The sequence below is a fragment of the Pantherophis guttatus genome, chromosome 3 (genome assembly GCF_059756535.1).
Source record: "Pantherophis guttatus breed Tessera chromosome 3, ASM5975653v1, whole genome shotgun sequence".
Taxonomy (NCBI): domain Eukaryota; kingdom Metazoa; phylum Chordata; class Lepidosauria; order Squamata; family Colubridae; genus Pantherophis; species Pantherophis guttatus.
This window is the reverse complement of record NC_142065.1, coordinates 4,337,632-4,356,914: the sequence shown is the minus strand read 5'-3', so window position 1 is coordinate 4,356,914 and position 19,283 is coordinate 4,337,632. Positions and strand designations below refer to the sequence as shown.

General features: G+C 47.1%; 1 protein-coding gene, 1 long non-coding RNA gene and 2 other non-coding genes across 4 annotated transcripts in view; all 4 read right to left on the bottom strand.

The window, feature by feature from the left end:
- Positions 1–2,058: 2,058 nt before the first annotated feature.
- On the bottom strand, positions 2,059–12,099 carry LOC117659385 (uncharacterized). The gene is made up of 4 exons (XR_015732948.1): positions 11,991–12,099; positions 10,967–11,494; positions 6,871–7,117; positions 2,059–3,846 (listed from the first exon to the last, which is right to left on the bottom strand). It is a non-coding gene; the product is annotated as an uncharacterized LOC117659385 (long non-coding RNA).
- Positions 5,067–5,201, bottom strand: LOC117659388 (small nucleolar RNA SNORA5). The gene has a single exon (XR_004589441.2). It is a non-coding gene; the product is annotated as a small nucleolar RNA SNORA5 (small nucleolar RNA).
- On the bottom strand, positions 7,966–8,098 carry LOC117659389 (small nucleolar RNA SNORA5). Its single transcript, XR_004589442.1, has one exon. It is a non-coding gene; the product is annotated as a small nucleolar RNA SNORA5 (small nucleolar RNA).
- A 1,356-nt stretch (positions 12,100–13,455) lies between the features above and the next one.
- CSNK2A1 (casein kinase 2 alpha 1) overlaps positions 13,456–19,283 on the bottom strand; it is a 54,882-nt gene continuing 49,054 nt past the window's right edge. Inside the window, exons 11-13 of the mRNA XM_087888986.1 lie at positions 19,063–19,211; positions 17,476–17,562; positions 13,456–16,570 (exon numbers count right to left, since the gene is read on the bottom strand). Of these exons, the coding sequence (XP_087745112.1) occupies positions 16,455–16,570; positions 17,476–17,562; positions 19,063–19,211 (352 nt within the window). The 3' untranslated portion in view covers positions 13,456–16,454. The remainder of the gene's footprint in view (positions 16,571–17,475; positions 17,563–19,062; positions 19,212–19,283) is intronic.

Genomic DNA, 19,283 nt, shown 5'->3' with positions numbered 1-19,283 from the left:
AGGAGACGGTGAGTTCTAGTCCCACCTTAAGCATGAAAGCTACTCGGGTGACTTTGGGCCAATCACTAGGAGACTGTGAGTTCTAGTCCCATCTTAAGCATGAAAGCTAATCAGGTGACTTTAGGCCAATCACCAGGAGACTGTGAGTTCTAGTCCCACCTTAAGCATGAAAGCTAATCAGGTGACTTTGGGCCAATCACTAGGAGACTGTGAGTTCTAGTCCCACCTTAAGCATGAAAGCTAGTTGGGTGACTTTGGGCCAATCACCAGGAGACGGTGAGTTCTAGTCCCACCTTAAGCATGAAAGCTACTCGGGTGACTTTGGGCCAATCACTAGGAGACTGTGAGTTCTAGTCCCACCTTAAGCATGAAAGCTAATCAGGTGACTTTGGGCCAATCACTAGGAGACTGTGAGTTCTAGTCCCACCTTAGGCATGAAAGCTAGTTGGGTGACTTTGGGCCAATCACCAGGAGACGGTGAGTTCTAGTCCCACCTTAAGCATGAAAGCTAGTTGGGTGACTTTGGGCCAATCACCAGGAGACGGTGAGTTCTAGTCCCACCTTAAGCATGAAAGCTACTCGGGTGACTTTGGGCCAATCACTAGGAGACTGTGAGTTCTAGTCCCATCTTAAGCATGAAAGCTAATCAGGTGACTTTAGGCCAATCACCAGGAGACTGTGAGTTCTAGTCCCACCTTAAGCATGAAAGCTACTCGGGTGACTTTGGGCCAATCACCAGGAGACGGTGAGTTCTAGTCCCACCTTAAGCATGAAAGCTACTCGGGTGACTTTGGGCCAATCACTAGGAGACTGTGAGTTCTAGTCCCATCTTAAGCATGAAAGCTAATCAGGTGACTTTAGGCCAATCACCAGGAGACTGTGAGTTCTAGTCCCACCTTAAGCATGAAAGCTAATCAGGTGACTTTGGGCCAATCACTAGGAGACTGTGAGTTCTAGTCCCACCTTAAGCATGAAAGCTAGTTGGGTGACTTTGGGCCAATCACCAGGAGACGGTGAGTTCTAGTCCCACCTTAAGCATGAAAGCTACTCGGGTGACTTTGGGCCAATCACTAGGAGACTGTGAGTTCTAGTCCCACCTTAAGCATGAAAGCTAATCAGGTGACTTTGGGCCAATCACTAGGAGACTGTGAGTTCTAGTCCCACCTTAGGCATGAAAGCTAGTTGGGTGACTTTGGGCCAATCACCAGGAGACGGTGAGTTCTAGTCCCACCTTAAGCATGAAAGCTAGTTGGGTGACTTTGGGCCAATCACTAGGAGACTGTGAGTTCTAGTCCCACCTTAGGCATGAAAGCTAGTTGGGTGACTTTGGGCTAATCACCAGGAGACGGTGAGTTCTAGTCCCACCTTAAGCATGAAAGCTAGTTGGGTGACTTTGGGCCAATCACTAGGAGACTGTGAGTTCTAGTCCCACCTTAGGCATGAAAGCTAGTTGGGTGACTTTGGGCCAATCACCAGGAGACGGTGAGTTCTAGTCCATGTTAGGCATGAAAGGTAGTTGGGTGACTTTGGGCCAATCACCAGGAGACTGTGAGTTCTAGTCCCACCTTAAGCATGAAAGCTAGTTGGGTGACTTTGGGCCAATCACCAGGAGACTGTGAGTTCTAGTTCCACCTTAAGCATGAAAGCTAGTTGGGTGACTTTGGGCCAATCACCAGGAGACTGTGAGTTCTAGTTCCACCTTAAGCATGAAAGCTAGTTGGGTGACTTTGGGCCAGTCACCAGGAGACTGTGAGTTCTAGTTCCACCTTAAGCATGAAAGCTGGGTGACTTTGGGCTAGTCATTGTCCAGACTTTGAATCACTAGGAGATGGTGAATTGTAGTCCATTTTAGCCATGAAAGGTGGGCTGGGTAACTGAGCGTCATTCTCTCTCAGTGCAATCCACCCTACAGGGTTTTTGTTATGGGGAAAATAGGAGGAGGAAGGAGTATTAGGTATGTTCACCGCCTTGAGTTGCTTATAAAGTAATACAGGCAGGATAACAATCCAGTAAATGAATAATATTGGATACTATTTGGAAGAAATCTGACCAACAAGCTGTGAGTGGTAACATTTATTTATTACAGAAATGCAGACCGGGTGAGCAAAAGGTGTGGGGAAACCAGATTTTTGCCACGTGTCGTTTTCCCATTACTCAAGACTTGAAGCCAGTATTAAGATAACCTTGTATAATGAAATGAAGAGTGTGGATCTGTTAATTCATCTAAGATCCAGGCATTGGGGGAAAACAACAGGAGAAAAAAGAAGTGAAATATTGCAAGTTGTACGGAAATGAAGGAGCAGAGCTGTGATGACACCCGGAGCCTCATCTGTGGGCACACAAATGTTGCCCTAGCTCAGCTCCAGCACGCCAGCTGATTTTCAGGCCTTCTGGGCCCACCGGAAGTTGGGAAACGGGCCGTTTCTGGCTTCTGGGAGGGTGGGGAAGGCTGTTTTTGCCCTCCCCAGATTCCAAGAAAGGCTCTGGAGCCTGGGGAGGGTGAAAAACGGGCCTTCTGGTAAACTTTTTGCCGGTGTGCCAAAAGCGGTGGGTGGGGGGCGAGGAAATGTGTTTCAAAATACAATATTTTTGTTTCCAATCAAGAGAGGAAGCTGTTCAGTGTGTGTCCTTCCAGCTTTATTACAAATCAATTAAAATGATCCGCTGTCTTTTCCCAACAGGCTCACTGCAACAATCCATGATGGGCCTCTATTTGGGTCTTTTCCTGAACAAAATAGGTCTGGTTCTTCTTTTTTATTGAATTTTTTTTTTAAATTTATTTTAAAATACAAACAGAACAAAACAACAAAACAACAAAACATACAGAACATGTAAACAAATATACATCTTATCAAAGTTGTTGCAACTGTAATCTATGTTCTTATTTGTGCTTTTGACTCCTCATTTTGGTCTTTCTCTTATATCTTATCTTTGTAATTCACTGTTAACCTGCATTAATGGTTTATGTTCCTATTTGTATATGAGGTCACACCAATTAGTTCCTAGCCTTTTTTTCTTCCTTTTCTGCCTTCCAACCAAGTATACCGCTTTTCCCATACTAGATAGTAGTCATGTTCCTCTTTATCTTGTAATTCCTTTGTGAGTCTGTCCATTTCTGCACATTCCATGATTTTACTAATTACTCTATCTCCTGTTGGTATGTCGTTACTCTTCCAATTTTGTGCAAAAATTATTTGTGCTGCTGTTATTATATGAATGATTGAATATTTTATTTCCTTTTCGTATTGTCCATTTATTATACCTAGTAGAAAGGTTTCTGGCTTCATTTCTATTCTTTGTTGTGTAATTTCTTCTATTTGTGTTCTAATCGTTTGCCAGTATTGTTTTGCCTTTGGGCAGGTCCACCACATGTGATAGTAGGTTCCTTTTTGTAGTCTGCATTTCCAGCATGTTGGGGAGGTGTTGGGGAACATTCTTGCCAATCTGGCCGGTGGAAGGTGCCACCTATAAAACATTTTGTACAGATTTTCTTTATAGGGTACAGACATTGTTAATTTATAATTTATTGTCCATAATTTTTCCCATTTGTCTAATTCAATATTATAGCCAAAATTCTTTGCCCAGATTATCATGTTTTCTTTAACCACCTCTTCCTCTAATTTATATCCCCGTAAATAATTATAAACTTCTTTTTATCAATTTGTCCTGTGATCCTTGTAAAATTTTATCTAATTCGTATTGGCAGGTCTGGTTCTTTTCTTCGTGAGTCTTTTCAAAATAAAAACGCATGGATGTTGCGTTCCGAGACATTTTGCCCCGTCTTCCCAAGGGTAAAAATTCCGATTTAACAACTTATTCCCGACGACATTCTGGATGAGAGAAGATCTGCCAGGAAAACAATAAGAATTCTATTATTATTTTTTAAAAAAATGTACAATGCTTCGTTCTGTAACCATCCGTATCGTTAACACATGAATAAAATGAATAAAACTAAGAGAGAGAGAAAGAGAAAATCAACTTTCTATTCTTTAGTCACGCCCGGGATTCCAAAATTAAATGAACCCATCTTAAAATATTTAAATACTTTAAAAAAACAAGTTGAATTATAGGTAGTCCTCGATTTACAGCAGCTCATTTAGTGACAGTTCAAAGTTACGACGTCACTGCAAAAAGTGAATTACGACCGTTTTCCATACTTACAGCCGTTGCAGCAATCCCCATTGTCATGTTATCAAAATCCAGATAATTGGCAATTGACTCGTGTTTGATGATGATGGCCGGGGTCCTGGGACCACGCGACCCCCTTTTGTGACCTTCGGACAAGCAAAGTCAACGGGGAATCCAGATTCACCTAACAACCGTGTGACTAACAGCTGCAGTGATTCGCTTAACAACTGTGGCAAAGAAAGGTCTTGTGGCCATAGCAGGGGAAGTTTACTGCAAAATCTCCATTCCCTCCCCACTCCAGGGGAAGGATACTGCAAAATCTCCATTCCCACTCCACTCCAGGGGAAGGATACTGCAAAAACTCCATTCCCTCAACACTCCAGGGGAAGGATACTGCAAAATCTCCATTCCCGCCCCACTCCAGGGGAAGGATACTGCAAAATCTCCATTCCATTCCCCACTTCAGGGGAAGGATACTGTAAAATCTCCATTCCCTCCCCACTCCAGGGAAAGGATACTGCAAAATCTCCATTCCCTCAACACTCCAGGAGAAGGATACTGCAAAAACTCCATTCCCACCCCACTCCAAGGGAAGGATACTGCAAAAACTCAATTCCCACCCCACTCCAGGGGAAGGATACTGCAAAATCTCCATTCCCGCCCCACTCCAGGGGAAGGATACTGCAAAATCTCCATTCCCTCCCCACTTCAGGGAAAGGATACTGCAAAATCTCCATTCCCGCCCCACTCCAGGGGAAGGATACTGCAAAATCCCCATTTCCTCCCAATCAGCTGGGACTCGGGAGGCAGAGAATAGATGGGGGCGGGGCCAGTCAGAGGTGGTATTTACCGGTTCTCCGAACTACTCTAAATTTCCGCTACCGGTTCTCCAGAACTGGTCAGGACCTGCTAAAACCCACCTCTGGTCCAGACCTTATACATGTCTGTAGCATATTTTTATCCCCGGGTCCAAGTACGTGAACCAGGGGCCCATGAACCACAGTTCTGATGTGGCAGCCGCAGGGCCGGTTCCTACCACGAAGCAGGCAGGGACCGAATTTGACATGGCTGCACTTGGAGGCACCGGTTCAAAGAGAAAAGGAAGCGCTTCCTGTGACAATTTTAACCTGGAAGCTGGAGCTTCAGAGAGTAGAGCCCATATTTAGTTTTACATATATTGACAGCAGCAAGGATTATATTTGCTAAATACCGGAAAAATGAGGAAACCCCGCCAGATGAGGAAGTAATTCAAAGAAATTTAGACTGTGCTGAAATGATGGACAGGCTAACTTTAACAATAAAAGAGAAGGAAGACACAGAATATTACTTGATATGGAATAGATTTTATGAGTGGTTAGAGACAAGAGGTAGGAATTAGAGGAAGAAAAGACTATGAAAGTTTGTATTAACGACAGAGAAGATGTATGACTACAATCATAATTAACAAAAATGTAAATAAGCCAATATAAAAAGAAACTTAGTTAACATTAGTTGGCTATATTATTACTATCATTCTCAGTACATGTGCTGTATTATTATTACTGTTATTACTTCATGCATTCAGGATCTCCGCTCCTTCCGTCGGGACTTGAAGACTTGGCTTTTCAAACAAATAGGCTGAGACTGATTCCGGGCTTTACTATTTACTACTAATTAATTATTTGGATTAAATTATGATTTTATTGTACTTGTTTCTTAACTTGTGTTCGCCGCCCTGAGTCCTTCAGGAGAATGGCGGCATATAAATACATAAATAAATAAATAAATAAATAAGTTAATATTTATTACTATTTTCTATTTGGCCTTTTTTTTCTCTCTTGTAAATGGTATACCCTGACAATATTCAAATATTCAAAAATATTTATGAATAAAATTTATATATATATATATATATATATGTAGGTCTTTGGTTATTCGGGTCTTCTCCCACGTAAAATTGGAAGTGTCTTGGCGACGTTTCGACGAAGTCTCATTCGTCATCTTCAGGCTGGTGTTCTCGGCTTCGTGCTTCCAGGAGCAATGTGAGATCGCAGCTGTCTCTTCCTTTTAACTGCTAGTGGGGGTGTGAGCTGATTGGGTGGGAACTTGGCTGTGTTCTGATTGGGTGGAGGTGTGTTCTGATTGGTTAGGGGCTTGGCTGTGCTCTGATTGGATGGGGGGTTGGTTGTGCTCTGATTGGCTGGGGTTGTGTTCTGTTTGGGTGGGGGCTTGGTTGTATATGTATATACATATACATATACATGTACATGTACATGTACATATACATATACATATACATATACATATACGTATACATATACATATATATATAAAGAGAGTGTAGAACCCATATTCTGAAATATATCATAAATGGACTCAGTAATATTTATGCATGTAGATAGGCAGTCCTCAAGTTAACAGTTCATTTAGTGACCGTTCCAAGTTACAACGGCACAGAAAAAACTTACTTATGATTGCGTTTCACTCTTATGAACTCAAATGAATTTCTCACCTAAGAACAGAAATTTTGGGTGCAATCGTGGTCGTCATAAATACGAGTCAGTTGGCAAATGTCTGAATTTTATTCACGTGACCAGGTCGTTAAGCGTGAAAAACGGTCGTTAAGCGTGAAAAACGGTCATAAGCCACTTTTTTCAGAGCTGTCGTAATTTCACTAAAGAACCATTGTTAAGTCGAGGACCACCTGTAACCATACAGGAGATTGTTCCCAAGCAAAGCTTTCCTTGTTTCCTTGCTACTCACCTCTGCAAAGATTAAAGGGGAGCCATCCAGTCATGTGACGGGCAGGACATCCGCCATCTTAATCTGAAATCTTCTAGGCCCGAGAGACCAAGGACTGCCTCGTCCTGCTCCTCCGGTCGTTCTTCCATTGGCCCTAGCTCCGTCCCATCCTCGGACTTGGGCTCCAATGAGGGAACTAATTTGGGAATTTATCTGTACCCTCAGGGTACCTGAGCCAGAATGCAAATGGGTGTGTGTTTTGGGATTCCTGAAAGAAAAAAGCAGGGAAGAACCAAGTAAGTCCAGTTGCCTTTTGAAAAAAAACATTTTTGGGATGACTTTCATGCAGACATTTCATTACCCAACTAGGTATCATCATCAGTGCTAGAAGGGAGTGGGGTTTGAACTGATGATGTTATCCAGTTGAGTTAAGAAAACCACCAAGCTCAAAGAGCATCAAGGACTCATTTCAACCCCGAGCTACAAATATTATCAATGCTTTCTCCTTGTTTGCATAATGCCACGCACACAGATACTGTTCTGCCCCAGCTACGGACCCCAAAGAACGCAGCACACACAAACTCTATACAAAGCTTATTTTACTCAAATAACTCAAGTCTTTATCAACCAAAGGCTGTTAATAAACTGTCTTAACAGCCTACCAGAATTCTAAGATGAGGTAATCACAGTCTTACTAGAGTTGGCAGAAAGCCCAGAAGCAATTTGCAGAGAATCCAGACACAAAGGAGAGTGAACTAAAGTTGTTCCCTACAACTTGCTTCAGTCGGCGTTCCTCCTTAAATAGGCTAAGGGAGTGGCCAATTAGCCCCAAGCCTTACTCTCGAGGAGACCTCCTCCCGAGGAGCCACTCCTGCCTTTTGGCAGCTCTGCGTGCCCGTGCATCGAGAAGAGGCTCCTCCTCTTCATCCTCTTCACTTAAGGGAGCTTCTGGAGGTTCTGAAGGCCCTGGCTGAATCCCCACCTCTGGCACATCTTCTCCAGCCTCCTCACTGTCCGACTCGAGCACCAGCTGCACAGGTTGCTGGCGTAGCACACCAGCCTCATTGTCAGAATCAGCTACAATCCGCACAGGCCGCTGACGGGCACAACAGATACAGGTGTCTGCAGAAAAACTATCCCCAGAACCCACAAGGAATTCCGAGGCCCATGAACTACAGGTATTACTTTGGCAGCTGTTTGGACCATTGCCCACCACGAAAAGGTAGGCAATGAATTTGACACAACTGCAGAAACTTCTCCCGGACAAAGGAGCAGACATAGTTGAGGGAGCAGTGAGGAAACAGGACAGGCTGGAAGAGAATTCTGATGCAAGAAAAACCCCTTGTTACAATTTGCTTAGCTCTCTGCCTTGGTTTGTATCGTGTTCTCGTCTTCAATCTCTGCCCCAAGTAGGTCTGGAAGACAAGCATCTATTTAAGAACTTGCTCTGGCCGCATGTTAAAATGCTAGAAGATAAGCATTTAAAAAGTATGAGCCGGCCGTGTGTGGCAGCTGCCAAAAAAGCCAACAGAGTTCTAGGCTGCATTAACAGACAGACAGAATCAAGGTCACGTGAAATAGCAATAGCAATAGACTTATATACTGCTTCACAGTGCTTTACAGCCCTCTCTAAGCGGTTTACAGAGTCAGCCTCTTGCCCCCAAAAATCTGGGGTCCTCATTTTACCGACCTCGGAAGGACGGAAGGCTGAGTCGACCTTGAGCCAATCGGTCAGGATTGAACTGCTGGCAGTGGGCAGAGTTAGCCTGCAATACTGCATTCTAACCATTGGGAGGAAGGGAGGGAGGGAGGGAGGGAAGGAAGGAATGAAGGAGGGAGGGAGGGAGGGAGGGAGGGAGGGAGGGAGGGAGGGAGGGAGGGAGGGAAGGAAGGAAGGAAGGAAGGAAGGAAGGGCACTTAGACTTATATACCGATTCACAGTGCTTTTATAGCCCTCTCTAAGCGGTTTACAGAGTCAGCCTCTTGCCCCCCAATAATCTGGGATCCTCATTTTACTGACCTCAGAAGGACGGAAGGCTGAGTCGACCTTGAGCCAGTTGGTCAGGATTGAACTGCTGGCAGTGGGCAGAGTTAGCCTGCAATACTGCATTCTAACCACTGGGAGGGAGGGAGGGAAGGAAGGAATGAAGGAGGGAGGGAAGGAAGGAAGGAAGGAAGGAAGGAAGGAAGGAAGGAAGGAAGGAAGGACGGAAGGCTGAATCGACCTTGAGCCAGTTGGTCAGGATTGAACTGCTGGCAGTGGGCAGAGTTAGCCTGCAATACTGCATTCTAACCACTGGGAGGGAGGGAGGGAGGGAAGGAAGGAGGGAGGGAGGGAAGAAGGGAGGGAGGGAGAGAAGGAAGGAAGAGCACTTAGACTTATATACCGATTCACAGTGCTTTTATAGCCCTCTCTAAGCGGTTTACTCTTGCCCCGCAATAATCTGGGGTCCTCATTTTACCGACCTCAGAAGGACGGAAGGCTGAGTCGACCTTGAGCCAGTCGGTCAGGATTGAACTGCTGGCAGTGGGCAGAGTTAGCCTGCAATACTGCATTCTAACCACTGGGAGGGAGGGAAGGAAGGAATGAAGGAGGGAGGGAGGGAGGGAGGGAGGGAAGGAAGGAAGGAAGGAAGGAAGGAAGGAAGGAAGGAAGGAAGGAAGGAAGGAAGGAAGGGCACTTAGACTTATATACCGATTCACAGTGCTTTTATAGCCCTCTCTAAGCGGTTTACAGAGTCAGCCTCTTGCCCCCCAATAATCTGGGATCCTCATTTTACTGACCTCAGAAGGACGGAAGGCTGAGTCGACCTTGAGCCAGTCGGTCAGGATTGAACTGCTGGCAGTGGGCAGAGTTAGCCTGCAATACTGCATTCTAACCACTGGGAGGGAGGGAGGGAGGGAAGGAAGGAATGAAGGAGGGAGGGAGGGAGGGAGGGAGGGAAGGAAGGAAGGAAGGAAGGAAGGAAGGAAGGAAGGAAGGAAGGAAGGAAGGAAGGAAGGAAGGAAGGAAGGAAGGAAGGAAGGAAGAGCACTTAGACTTATATACCGATTCACAGTGCTTTTATAGCCCTCTCTAAGCGGTTTACAGAGTCAGCCTCTTGCCCCCCAATAATCTGGGATCCTCATTTTACTGACCTCAGAAGGACGGAAGGCTGAGTCGACCTTGAGCCAGTCGGTCAGGATTGAACTGCTGGCAGTGGGCAGAGTTAGCCTGCAATACTGCATTCTAACCACTGGGAGGGAGGGAGGGAGGGAAGGAAGGAATGAAGGAGGGAGGGAGGGAAGGAAGGAAGGAAGGAAGGAAGGAGGGAGGGAGGGAGGGAGGGAGGGAGGGAGGAAAGGAAGGAAGGAAGGAGGGAGGGAGGGAGGGAAGGAAGGAAGGAAGGAAGGAAGGAAGAGCACTTAGACTTATATACCGCTTCATAGTGCTTTACAGCCTTCTCTAAGCGGTTTACAGAGTCAGCATATTTCCCCCCAACAATCTGGGGTCCTCATTTTACCGACCTCGGAAAGACAGAAGGCTGAGTCAACCTTGAGCCTGATGAGATTTGAACTGCCAAATTGCAGGCAGCCGGCAGTCAGAAGAAGTAGCCTGCAGTACTGCACTCTCACCACTGCACCACCGTGGCTCATAATAATGAGAACTTTATAATGCCACACTTGGAATAATGGATCCAGTTTTGGTTGCCAGGATGTAAAAAAAAAAAAAAAATGATGTGGAGACTCTAGAAAGAGTGCAGAAAAGAGCAATAAAGATGATTACGAGACCGGAGGCTAAAATATATAAAGAACGGTTGCTGGAATTGGGGATGTCTAGTTTAATGAAAAGGAGGACTAGGGGAGAGCCTGAGTCCGAGGATGAGACGGAGCTAGGGCCAATGGAAGAACGACCGGAGGAGCAGGACGAGGCAGTCCCTGGTCCCTCGGGCCTGGGAAGGATAGCCAGCGAGGGAGAAGGGGTGCAGGAAGACCAGGCGAGGGGGGAGGGCAGGACAGGCAGCAGAGCAATTACCTCCCCCTCCCCGAGCACGGAAAATAGAGAGGAGGCGGGATCAGCGCAGGGCAACCAAATGACTCGGGAGGAGGACGCCCCACCCCTCTTCATAAGGCTCACCTGGGGAATGAGCTTTAAAGAGACACTGTTGGGAGGGGCGTTTGTCGGGAACGAACTGTGTCTTTTTACAGCCTCACGTGCTGTTACCGACATCTGGATACTTTGCTGGCGTTGTCTCCTTCGCCTTGTTTGCCATGCTGGTGTGGCTCCATGCGAGGTCGCAGTGACACAGTTATCCTCCGGATGGTGGGTGCAGTACCAGTGAATTCTTTCTGTGGCGAGGACGCCTTGGAAACAACTTCCCTGAACTGTGGCTGCTCTCAGAACTGAACTGCTCCTCTGGACTAATAACAGGCAGGAACTATTTAGAAGTGCATCTTCAGAGCTTTTGCTCCTGGATCTGCAGTGAACGGTGGGATTTTTTGGAGGAAAGTTGGAGCAATAAAGGGGAGTTCAGTCTTCGTTCTGGCTGTGCTGTTTCCGTGCCCAGTTACGGGTCATCGCAGACCAGGGGTGACATCAGAGCAGTCTTCCAATATCTCAGGGGGTGCCCCGAAGAAGAGGGAGTCAAGCTGTTCTCCAAAGCACCTGAAGGCAGGACAAGAAGCAATGGGTGGAAACTCATCAAGGAGAGAAGCAACCTGGATTTAAGAAGAAACTTCCAGACATGGAGGATAATTAACCAGTGGAACAACTTGCCTCCAGAAGTTGTGAATGCTGCAACATTGGAAGTTTTTAAGATGATGTTGGATAACCATTTGTCTGAAGTGGTGTAGGGTGGGGGTTGGACTAGAAGACCTCTAAGGTCCCTTCCAACTCTGTTTTTCTATTCTAATTAATATACCGTGTTGGGGGTGGGGGGGGAATACCATTCCACAATTCTAGGGGAATTCTGGGGAGTTGAAGTCCTCCAGGCTTAAAGTGGCCAAGGTTGGAGCCCCCCCGGTTTACAGAGTCAGCCTATTTGCCCCCAACCATCTGGGGTCTGCGGGATGAAGTCGGTCCCCGCGTGAAGGACCCCAGAAACCCTGCCTCGTGGGCGACCCCGACCCAACCGGCGGCCCTGCCCTGTCCCCGCGCTTACTGGGGCCTCCCTCTGCCTTGTCTCCGCCGTCGCTCCTCGACTCCCTCAGCCGCCATGATGCTCCTCCAGCCACGCGCTCTCCAAATGCCGGAAAGCGCCGTGACGTCATTTCCTCCTCCTCCTCTAACGGAAATCGTTTCGATTTCTCACACGGCCGATGACAAGGAAACGACCGGAAATGCCCCCGACGCCATCTTTGTTGAGGGAGCCATCCGTTTCCGACGAAGGGAGCGGAACTCGCGTCTCCTCTCTATCCTTTTACCAGGAAGTGGCTCTGCTCTCTTGAAGGGGCTCGTTAACCTCAATCTTTGCCAGGATTCGATGAGATACGAGCCGCTCTTTCCCTTTTCGTATCTCTATGGTCTTTTCCATAGAAAAAGGGGCTCTGGATGGAACATAAAATTTGAATTTCCAACAATGCAAAAGTTTCAGGGCCAAAAGGTGGAATATTTGGGTGCCTTTCTTGGCTCTGAAGGAATGCCAGAAAGGGGCATTTTTTTTTAAAACGCAGAAAATGCCACGAAGGTAAGAGTTAGTCCTCGATTTAGGACCGCAATGGAGCCCAAAATTCCCATTGTTAAATGAGACGTGGGTTAAAGTGAGCTTTGTCCCATTTTACGACCTTGCTTGCCACCGTTGTTAAGCGAATCCCTGCGGGTTGATAAATTGTTAAAAGTGAATCCGGCTTCCCCATTCATTGACTTTTGCTTTGTTAGAAGGTAGCAAAAGAGGGATCAATCATGTAACCCCAGGACACTGACCGTCGTAAATAGGAGTCAGTTGCCAAGCGTCTGAATTTTGATCACATGATCGCGGTGCAAAAGTTGGGACTTTGAAAAACGGTCCTAAGTCGCTTTTTTCTAGCGGCGTTGTAACTTCGAGCGGTCGCTAAGTGAATCGGTTCTAAGTCAAGGACTGCCTGTATTTCATGCAATACAGGGAGTCCTCGATTTATGAGCATAATGGGAGGCCAGCATTTCCCTTGCCGAGCAAGGCAGTTGTTAGGTGACTTTTGCCCCATTTTATGACCTTTCTTGCCATAGTCATTAAGCGAATCACTGCAATTGTTAAAAGTGAATCATGCAGTCGTTAAGCGAATCTGGCTTCCCGCATTGACTTTGCTTGTCAAAAGGTCGCAAAAGGGGACCACATGACCCCAGGGCAGTGGAACCGTCATAAATATGAGTCATTTTGCCCAGCGTCTGAATTTTGATTACGTGACCAGGGGGATGCTGCAAAGGTCATAACTGAAGAACAGTCATAAGTCACTTTTTTCATTGCCGTAACTTCGAACGGTCACTAAGCAAAACTGTTGTTAAGTCAAAGACTCTAAATATGTAATAAGCAAAATATGTACCAGCAACCAGCAAGGAAAAACATCTAAAAGCAGCTTTTCAAATCCTGGGAGTTAAAATCTATTCCCAAGGCTACATTTTTAAAAAAAAAGAATACCAACTCACCAGACTCTTTGTTTCAATTATTTTATTTTTAAAAAAATTAAAGACCTCCATGGCACAACTTCTCAGCACAATTAAGGGTTAGTTCCAATAGTGACACTACAACTCCATTCAGGTAAATCCAGAGAAAGAGAAAGAAAGAAAGAAAGAGAGAAAGAGAGAAGAGAAAAAAACCAATCTAAATTTCAACAAAATAATAAAAAAAAGATCACTTCAAACAAGATCTTTCTTTTTTAAAAAAAATTCAAATTTGCAAACAGGACTATTTATACTGGCCTTTCCTTATTTTTTTTTTCCTTCCTTTTCCTGCCATCTCGCACAATGCCAGCCCCCTCCCCGTTTCCCGAGAAAAAGGGGAAAGTATATATATATCCCCAGGAAGTGCTGAGTAATTTAAAAAAAGTGTTCTGATACGACGTATACAGATGAGGTAATTTACAACACAGACGTTGTTACAATCTGCAGGTTTTTGGGCTGCAAGGCCAGGATAAGCACCGGGAAGGAAGTTGAGAACGGCGTTTTTCTCGACTCCTGCCCTTTTAAAATGCGTGGACTTCCAACTTCCACCGGGGATTTCTAGGAGTTGGAAGTCCACACATCTTAAAAGGGGTCAAAATGGAGAAATACCCGGTTTACATCAACTCCTCAACCTCAATTATTTCCATCTTGGGTTAGCTTGGATGGATATTGCTCTCCCCCACCCCCACCTTAAATCCTCATCAACTCACACCCGGCACCCTTGATTCCTAGGAAGCACGCAACAAATCCCACCTGTTGCCCTGCATGCCAAATTCGAAGATCAAAAGAAGAAAGCGAAGGGTTGAGTCGATCCCCAGCTCCAGAGGGGAGCTGGCCTAGTGCAAAATCTAGGCACACCTATGCTGCCTTTCCCAATTCCTCACAGGCGCCGTCGGAAAATTTCCTGCCGGCAGGCATCCGGAAGTCCTTTCTCATCCGCCAAGATGGAGGGAGAGGGAACCGCCGAGGAGGATCTCGTGCTACCTGCTTTCCCGCCCTGGACGAACGCAAACATGCCCCCCCCCCAATTCCACGTTTCCGAAAGTTGCATATTATGAAACTCGAAGCCACCCCGAGATGGTTAGCAGGCCATGCGTAGCAATGCCCCCGCCCCCCAATGAATAATTTTCCACGAAGGATCTGATGGGGCTTCCAAGGTTCCGGCAGCGAGCTACGGACCCCGTTGGTTCAGAAAGAGATGGGGAAGGGGTTTCCACCCTGCCCTTCGCTGTGGCCGTCCTGACATTCCGGTGTGGCAAAAGGAAAACGCAGGCTCTCCCAAACCCCGAAATCCGGCGACATTTTGGCTTGTGAGCACGCTTCTTGTAAGGCTTCCGAACACAGGGTCGTGGCGGTGGCCACCGAATCCTGGCGAGGTGCCGAAACGGGAATGGGGAGAACCAGTTTCGGGACACACACACACACACACATACATACACACCCCAAACACACACAGAGCCCAGCCTCCTGGTCTGAAGCCCCAATTCCGGGGGTCAAGAGGCTGCGCATAATGTAAAACGTATTGATACTGACCCAGGGAGAGCCTCCGCGCAGGCGACGTTAAGCCTAACCTTTGATAAATTTAAAAAAGAAAATAGTTTTTATTTACAGCCGGGAATTCCGACGTAGGGTATTTCAGCATAAGGAAGAGCGAGACCGATTTACCTTACAGAGGCCTCTGGGTTTCGGCGAGGTTTGTGTGTAGTAGACAGACACACAATCACACAGGGAGTGGACACCGTCCTTCCCCAGGACGCTTCATTACAAGCTGACCTCTTTTTCGATGTTTTTCACACGCGCTTTTTGTTTCCTCGAAAATTTTCTCTCCGCCAGCTTCCTCTAAGTATCACACATACACATACACACCTTTCACCACATGGCACATGGAGAAAAAAAAATACGGGAAGGTAGGCAGGGCAAGCGAGCACCCCTAGATCTGTTCAGGGGGGAGGGGGGTTCTTTCCAAGATCTAACCTGTTAGAAGTTTGAGAAGGTGTTTTTTTTTAAAAAAAAAAAAAATAAAAGGAAAAGGAAAAGGAAAGGAAAAACGGGTGAAAAATTGGATTTTTCCAGGAAAAACAGATGAAAAATTGGATTTTTCCAAGAAAAACAGGCAAAAAAAATTGGATTTTTCCAGAAGTCCAAAAGACGTTACGGGGAGAGCTTGGCGGTGGGGCCGGATGTTATCTTTTTGGGGAGGTACGGATTGGATGGCGAGGCCTGGAGGCTTTGGATTAAGATGAGGAGAAGACAATCCCATGGGATAATGGACCGTTTTGTCCTTCCTTTTCTGCAAACCGAGTCCGTTCCGAGCCGCTGCAGGACACGGTCGATGTGGCTTCCGAGACGCCCCGTTGGGTCTCCCATTCTTACCGGCTTTCCAAGGCTGGAATTCAACAAGGGTGCGGGCGGGCAATGGAGACATTATGTTCCCCCTGCAAGGGCGGGCAGGAGGGGAGAAGAGGCATCGGCGAGTCGTAACGACGAGAGAAACCGAGATGAGGAAGAACCGGCGTCCTCACTTTGGAGAGAGTCTTTGAGGAGGACCTGGGGACGGGGCGAGCGGGAACAGACGAGAAAGGGTCCGTGAAACGCCCCGTGGGTAGATTTTTTTTTTTTTTTGCCAGGGGTTCCTCTGAGTTACAAAACGTTCAAGTAAAAAAAAAAGGCAGGCCTGGGGGGGAATGGGGGAAGAGATTCGGCGTCAGACGATCCATCCATCTCTCTCTCTCTCTCTCTCTATATATATATATATATATCCAGAGGGGAGAGGGAGAGAGAGAGAGATACATAGGGATGATGTGACAGAAGGACGATCAATCCACAAGCAACGGTTCCGACATGGCTCCTCCTGTCTCTCTCTCTCTTTCCCCTCCTCCCCACGTTGGCTACAAGAGGCTGCGGAGGGGTGGTGTGAGTGGAGGAGGACCCTCAGCCCTATGGTGGCTCCAGTCCGGCGTCTGAGAGACGAGGGGGAGGGGGGTGTCCTTTATTGCTGAGCCCCTGCGGCAGCAGGTACTGGCATTCCCAGCGGATTGGCAGCGGCAATCACGGGGGAGCCGGCTAGAGGTCCGAGGGGGGAAGACGTCGCCACTGAAGAAATTCCTGGGGAGGGGAAAGGGGGCAGAGAAAAGAACAAAATTAGTGACCCGGAGAGGGCAAATTCCCCCACACCCACCCGTCAAGTGAGAATGGCCTCTGGTGTGCTTGGTGCTCTCTGAGCTTGGTTGTTTTCTTGTAGATGTTTCATGACCCAACTAGGGAACATCATCAGTGCTGGAAGGGAGTGGGGATTGAGGAAGAGAGGGAGATGGAGATGGGGGTCTCTGGTGCTCTTTGAGCTTGGATGTTTCCTGGCAGAAATTTGATGAGCCAATTATTATTTATTTACCGTATTTTCCAAAGTATAAGACGCCCCTACCTTTTTTGGTGAGGAAAGCAAGAAAAAGAAATCTGCCTCCCAGCAATTTTGCCTCTTTGCAGCAAACAGCCTGCTTTGCTTTCATTTTCGTTTTCAGCATAGCTTGATTAGCACAAGAAGAAGAAAAAATCTGCTCCCAGCAATTTACCGCCTTGCAGCAAGCAGCAGAGGCCCGCGCAAAACAGCTGAGAGTCGGGAGGCCGAGCCAATCAACTTGTGCTAATTAGGCTTTGCTGAAGCTGAAAGGAGCTGTTTCTTCTTGCTGTTTGTGCTTGCAAGGAGGTAAATTGCTGGGAGGCAGAGGCCGACGGGTGGGTGGGGCTACATTGGGTGTATAAGACGCACCCAAATTTTCACCCCCTTTTAGGGGGAGGAAAGATGGTCTTATACGCCGAAAAATATGGTGTTTAGGAAATTTATATTGCCACCTATTCCGCCCATGGCGACTCAAAGTGGCTTACAAACTGGGGAACACCGTCTGTGCCCTATGCAGTGTCTTTCCCTGTCAGAGAGCCCAAGCAGCACGACAGGAGGGCTTTCGGGAGAACCAGCCCCTTTCCTATCTCAGCATCCCAGGTGAGGGACTCACCTGACAGCATCCCAGCGCTGCTTACAGGTGTGCTGCTTCCTGGCAGGCTGGCCGAGTTCATCCGAGCCTGGTCCTTCACAATTGGGTCTGGAAAGACGAGAAAAGAAGGAAGGCGATGACCCCTTGCGTGGGCTTCCGACATTTGTTAACTGAGCTTTGCCCCCATTTTACGACCTGTCCTGCCCCCGTTGTTAAGTGAATCACTGCAGATAAATCAATTTAGAAACCCGATTGTTGAGTGAATCTGGATTTCCCCACCCCAAAGTCCTTCTGACTTTGCTGGTCAGGAGGTCGCAAAAGGGAGATCATAAATCAGAGTCTCAGTTGCCAAAAACCTGAATTTTGATCACAAGACCAAGGTCGGAAATGTGAAAAAATGGTCATAAGTCCTTTTTTTTTTTTTTTGGCAGGGTCGTTGTAACTTTGAACAGTCACTGAATGTACTGTTGTTAAGATGAGGACTACCTGTATTTAGTGCAGCGTTCCAGAACCCTCCAAAAATGCGGGACTACAAATGCCAACATCCTTAGCCAGTCACCAACATTAAAATGATTCTGTAGTCTAACACATTTAGAAGGCCCTAACTCTTGTTTTTCCCAACCTTGGCAATGTTTAAGATAGGTGGACCTCAACTCCCAGAATTACCCAGCCAGCTCCTCAACTGTTATGGCCTGTTGGCCACCGGCTCCTCCAGCAACCCGAATCAGAGGAGGAGGAGATATGGGAGTCAGGGTCAGCATCAAGGCAACCTGAGAACTCCGAGGGGGAAGAGGGAATGGAGGTGGCCAAGAGAGAGATGGAGGTGGAGCCTTGGCCATCTATCAGCCCTCAGATGGAGAGTCAGCAGTCCCCAGGAGGTCTGGAGGTGGCTGATGAGGAGGAGGAGGAACAGCTGGGCCCAGTGCCTGATGCTCAGAAGGCAGAGGAGAGGAGAGCAGTGGAAATCTATGGGCTGGTCCTTGGGAAGGAAAAGCCACTGCTGCTAGAGAAGCCCCACCCTAGTTCTGGGGATAAAAGGCAGGGGGCAGAGATGAATAGATGTGGCACACAACTATTCATCTCCCTGCCGGACAGACTTGTTAGCCTGCGGTGAGAGAGAAACCTTTTGCCAGGGCTGCTGGCGCTCCTAATAAAAGGGAACATTTAACTAGAGAGGGTTTGTCGTTTTTAGGAGCCTGGTCAGAATTCAACATTCAGAATTCCGCAGCCAGCTTTAAGAGGAATGGACTTCACTTCCCAGAATTCCCCGGCTAGCCATTCCCCAGGGAATTCTGGGAGTTGAAGTCCACCCCCACAGCTCTTAAAGTTCCCACGCTTGAATAACATTGTTCTATATACAAAGCTTTATTTTTTCATAGCTCAGCTATCAACTCCAGGTCCGATTTTCGCATTTTGCAATATTTGGCCAACATCAGCTTTGTCATAAGGAAAGGACGCAACCCCGTCACTGTAAAGAGTCATTAAGTCAGTTAGTGCAGCACCTAGCATTCTCCAGGGTTATTCTGAAAGCACGTTAAGTAATATTTCCGGCCGAGTCTTTGTCCTGCCGAAGGACACTTGACTGGGCTTCCCGAGAACCAGACTCACAGAAGTAAGGGTGCTCCATGGCTTCTCGGGCGGTCAGTCGGGACTGGTGATCGTATCGCAACAACTTGTCCAAGAAATCTAAGGCTTCGGGACTGACCAAGTGCTGATTCTCACTGTGGACAAAACGTTCCCATCGTTTCCGTGAATGCCTGCGCGAGAGAGGGAAGGAAAAAATGCAACTATTTTAACTCCGGTAGGCACATCCGTCTGTTCGTCTATAA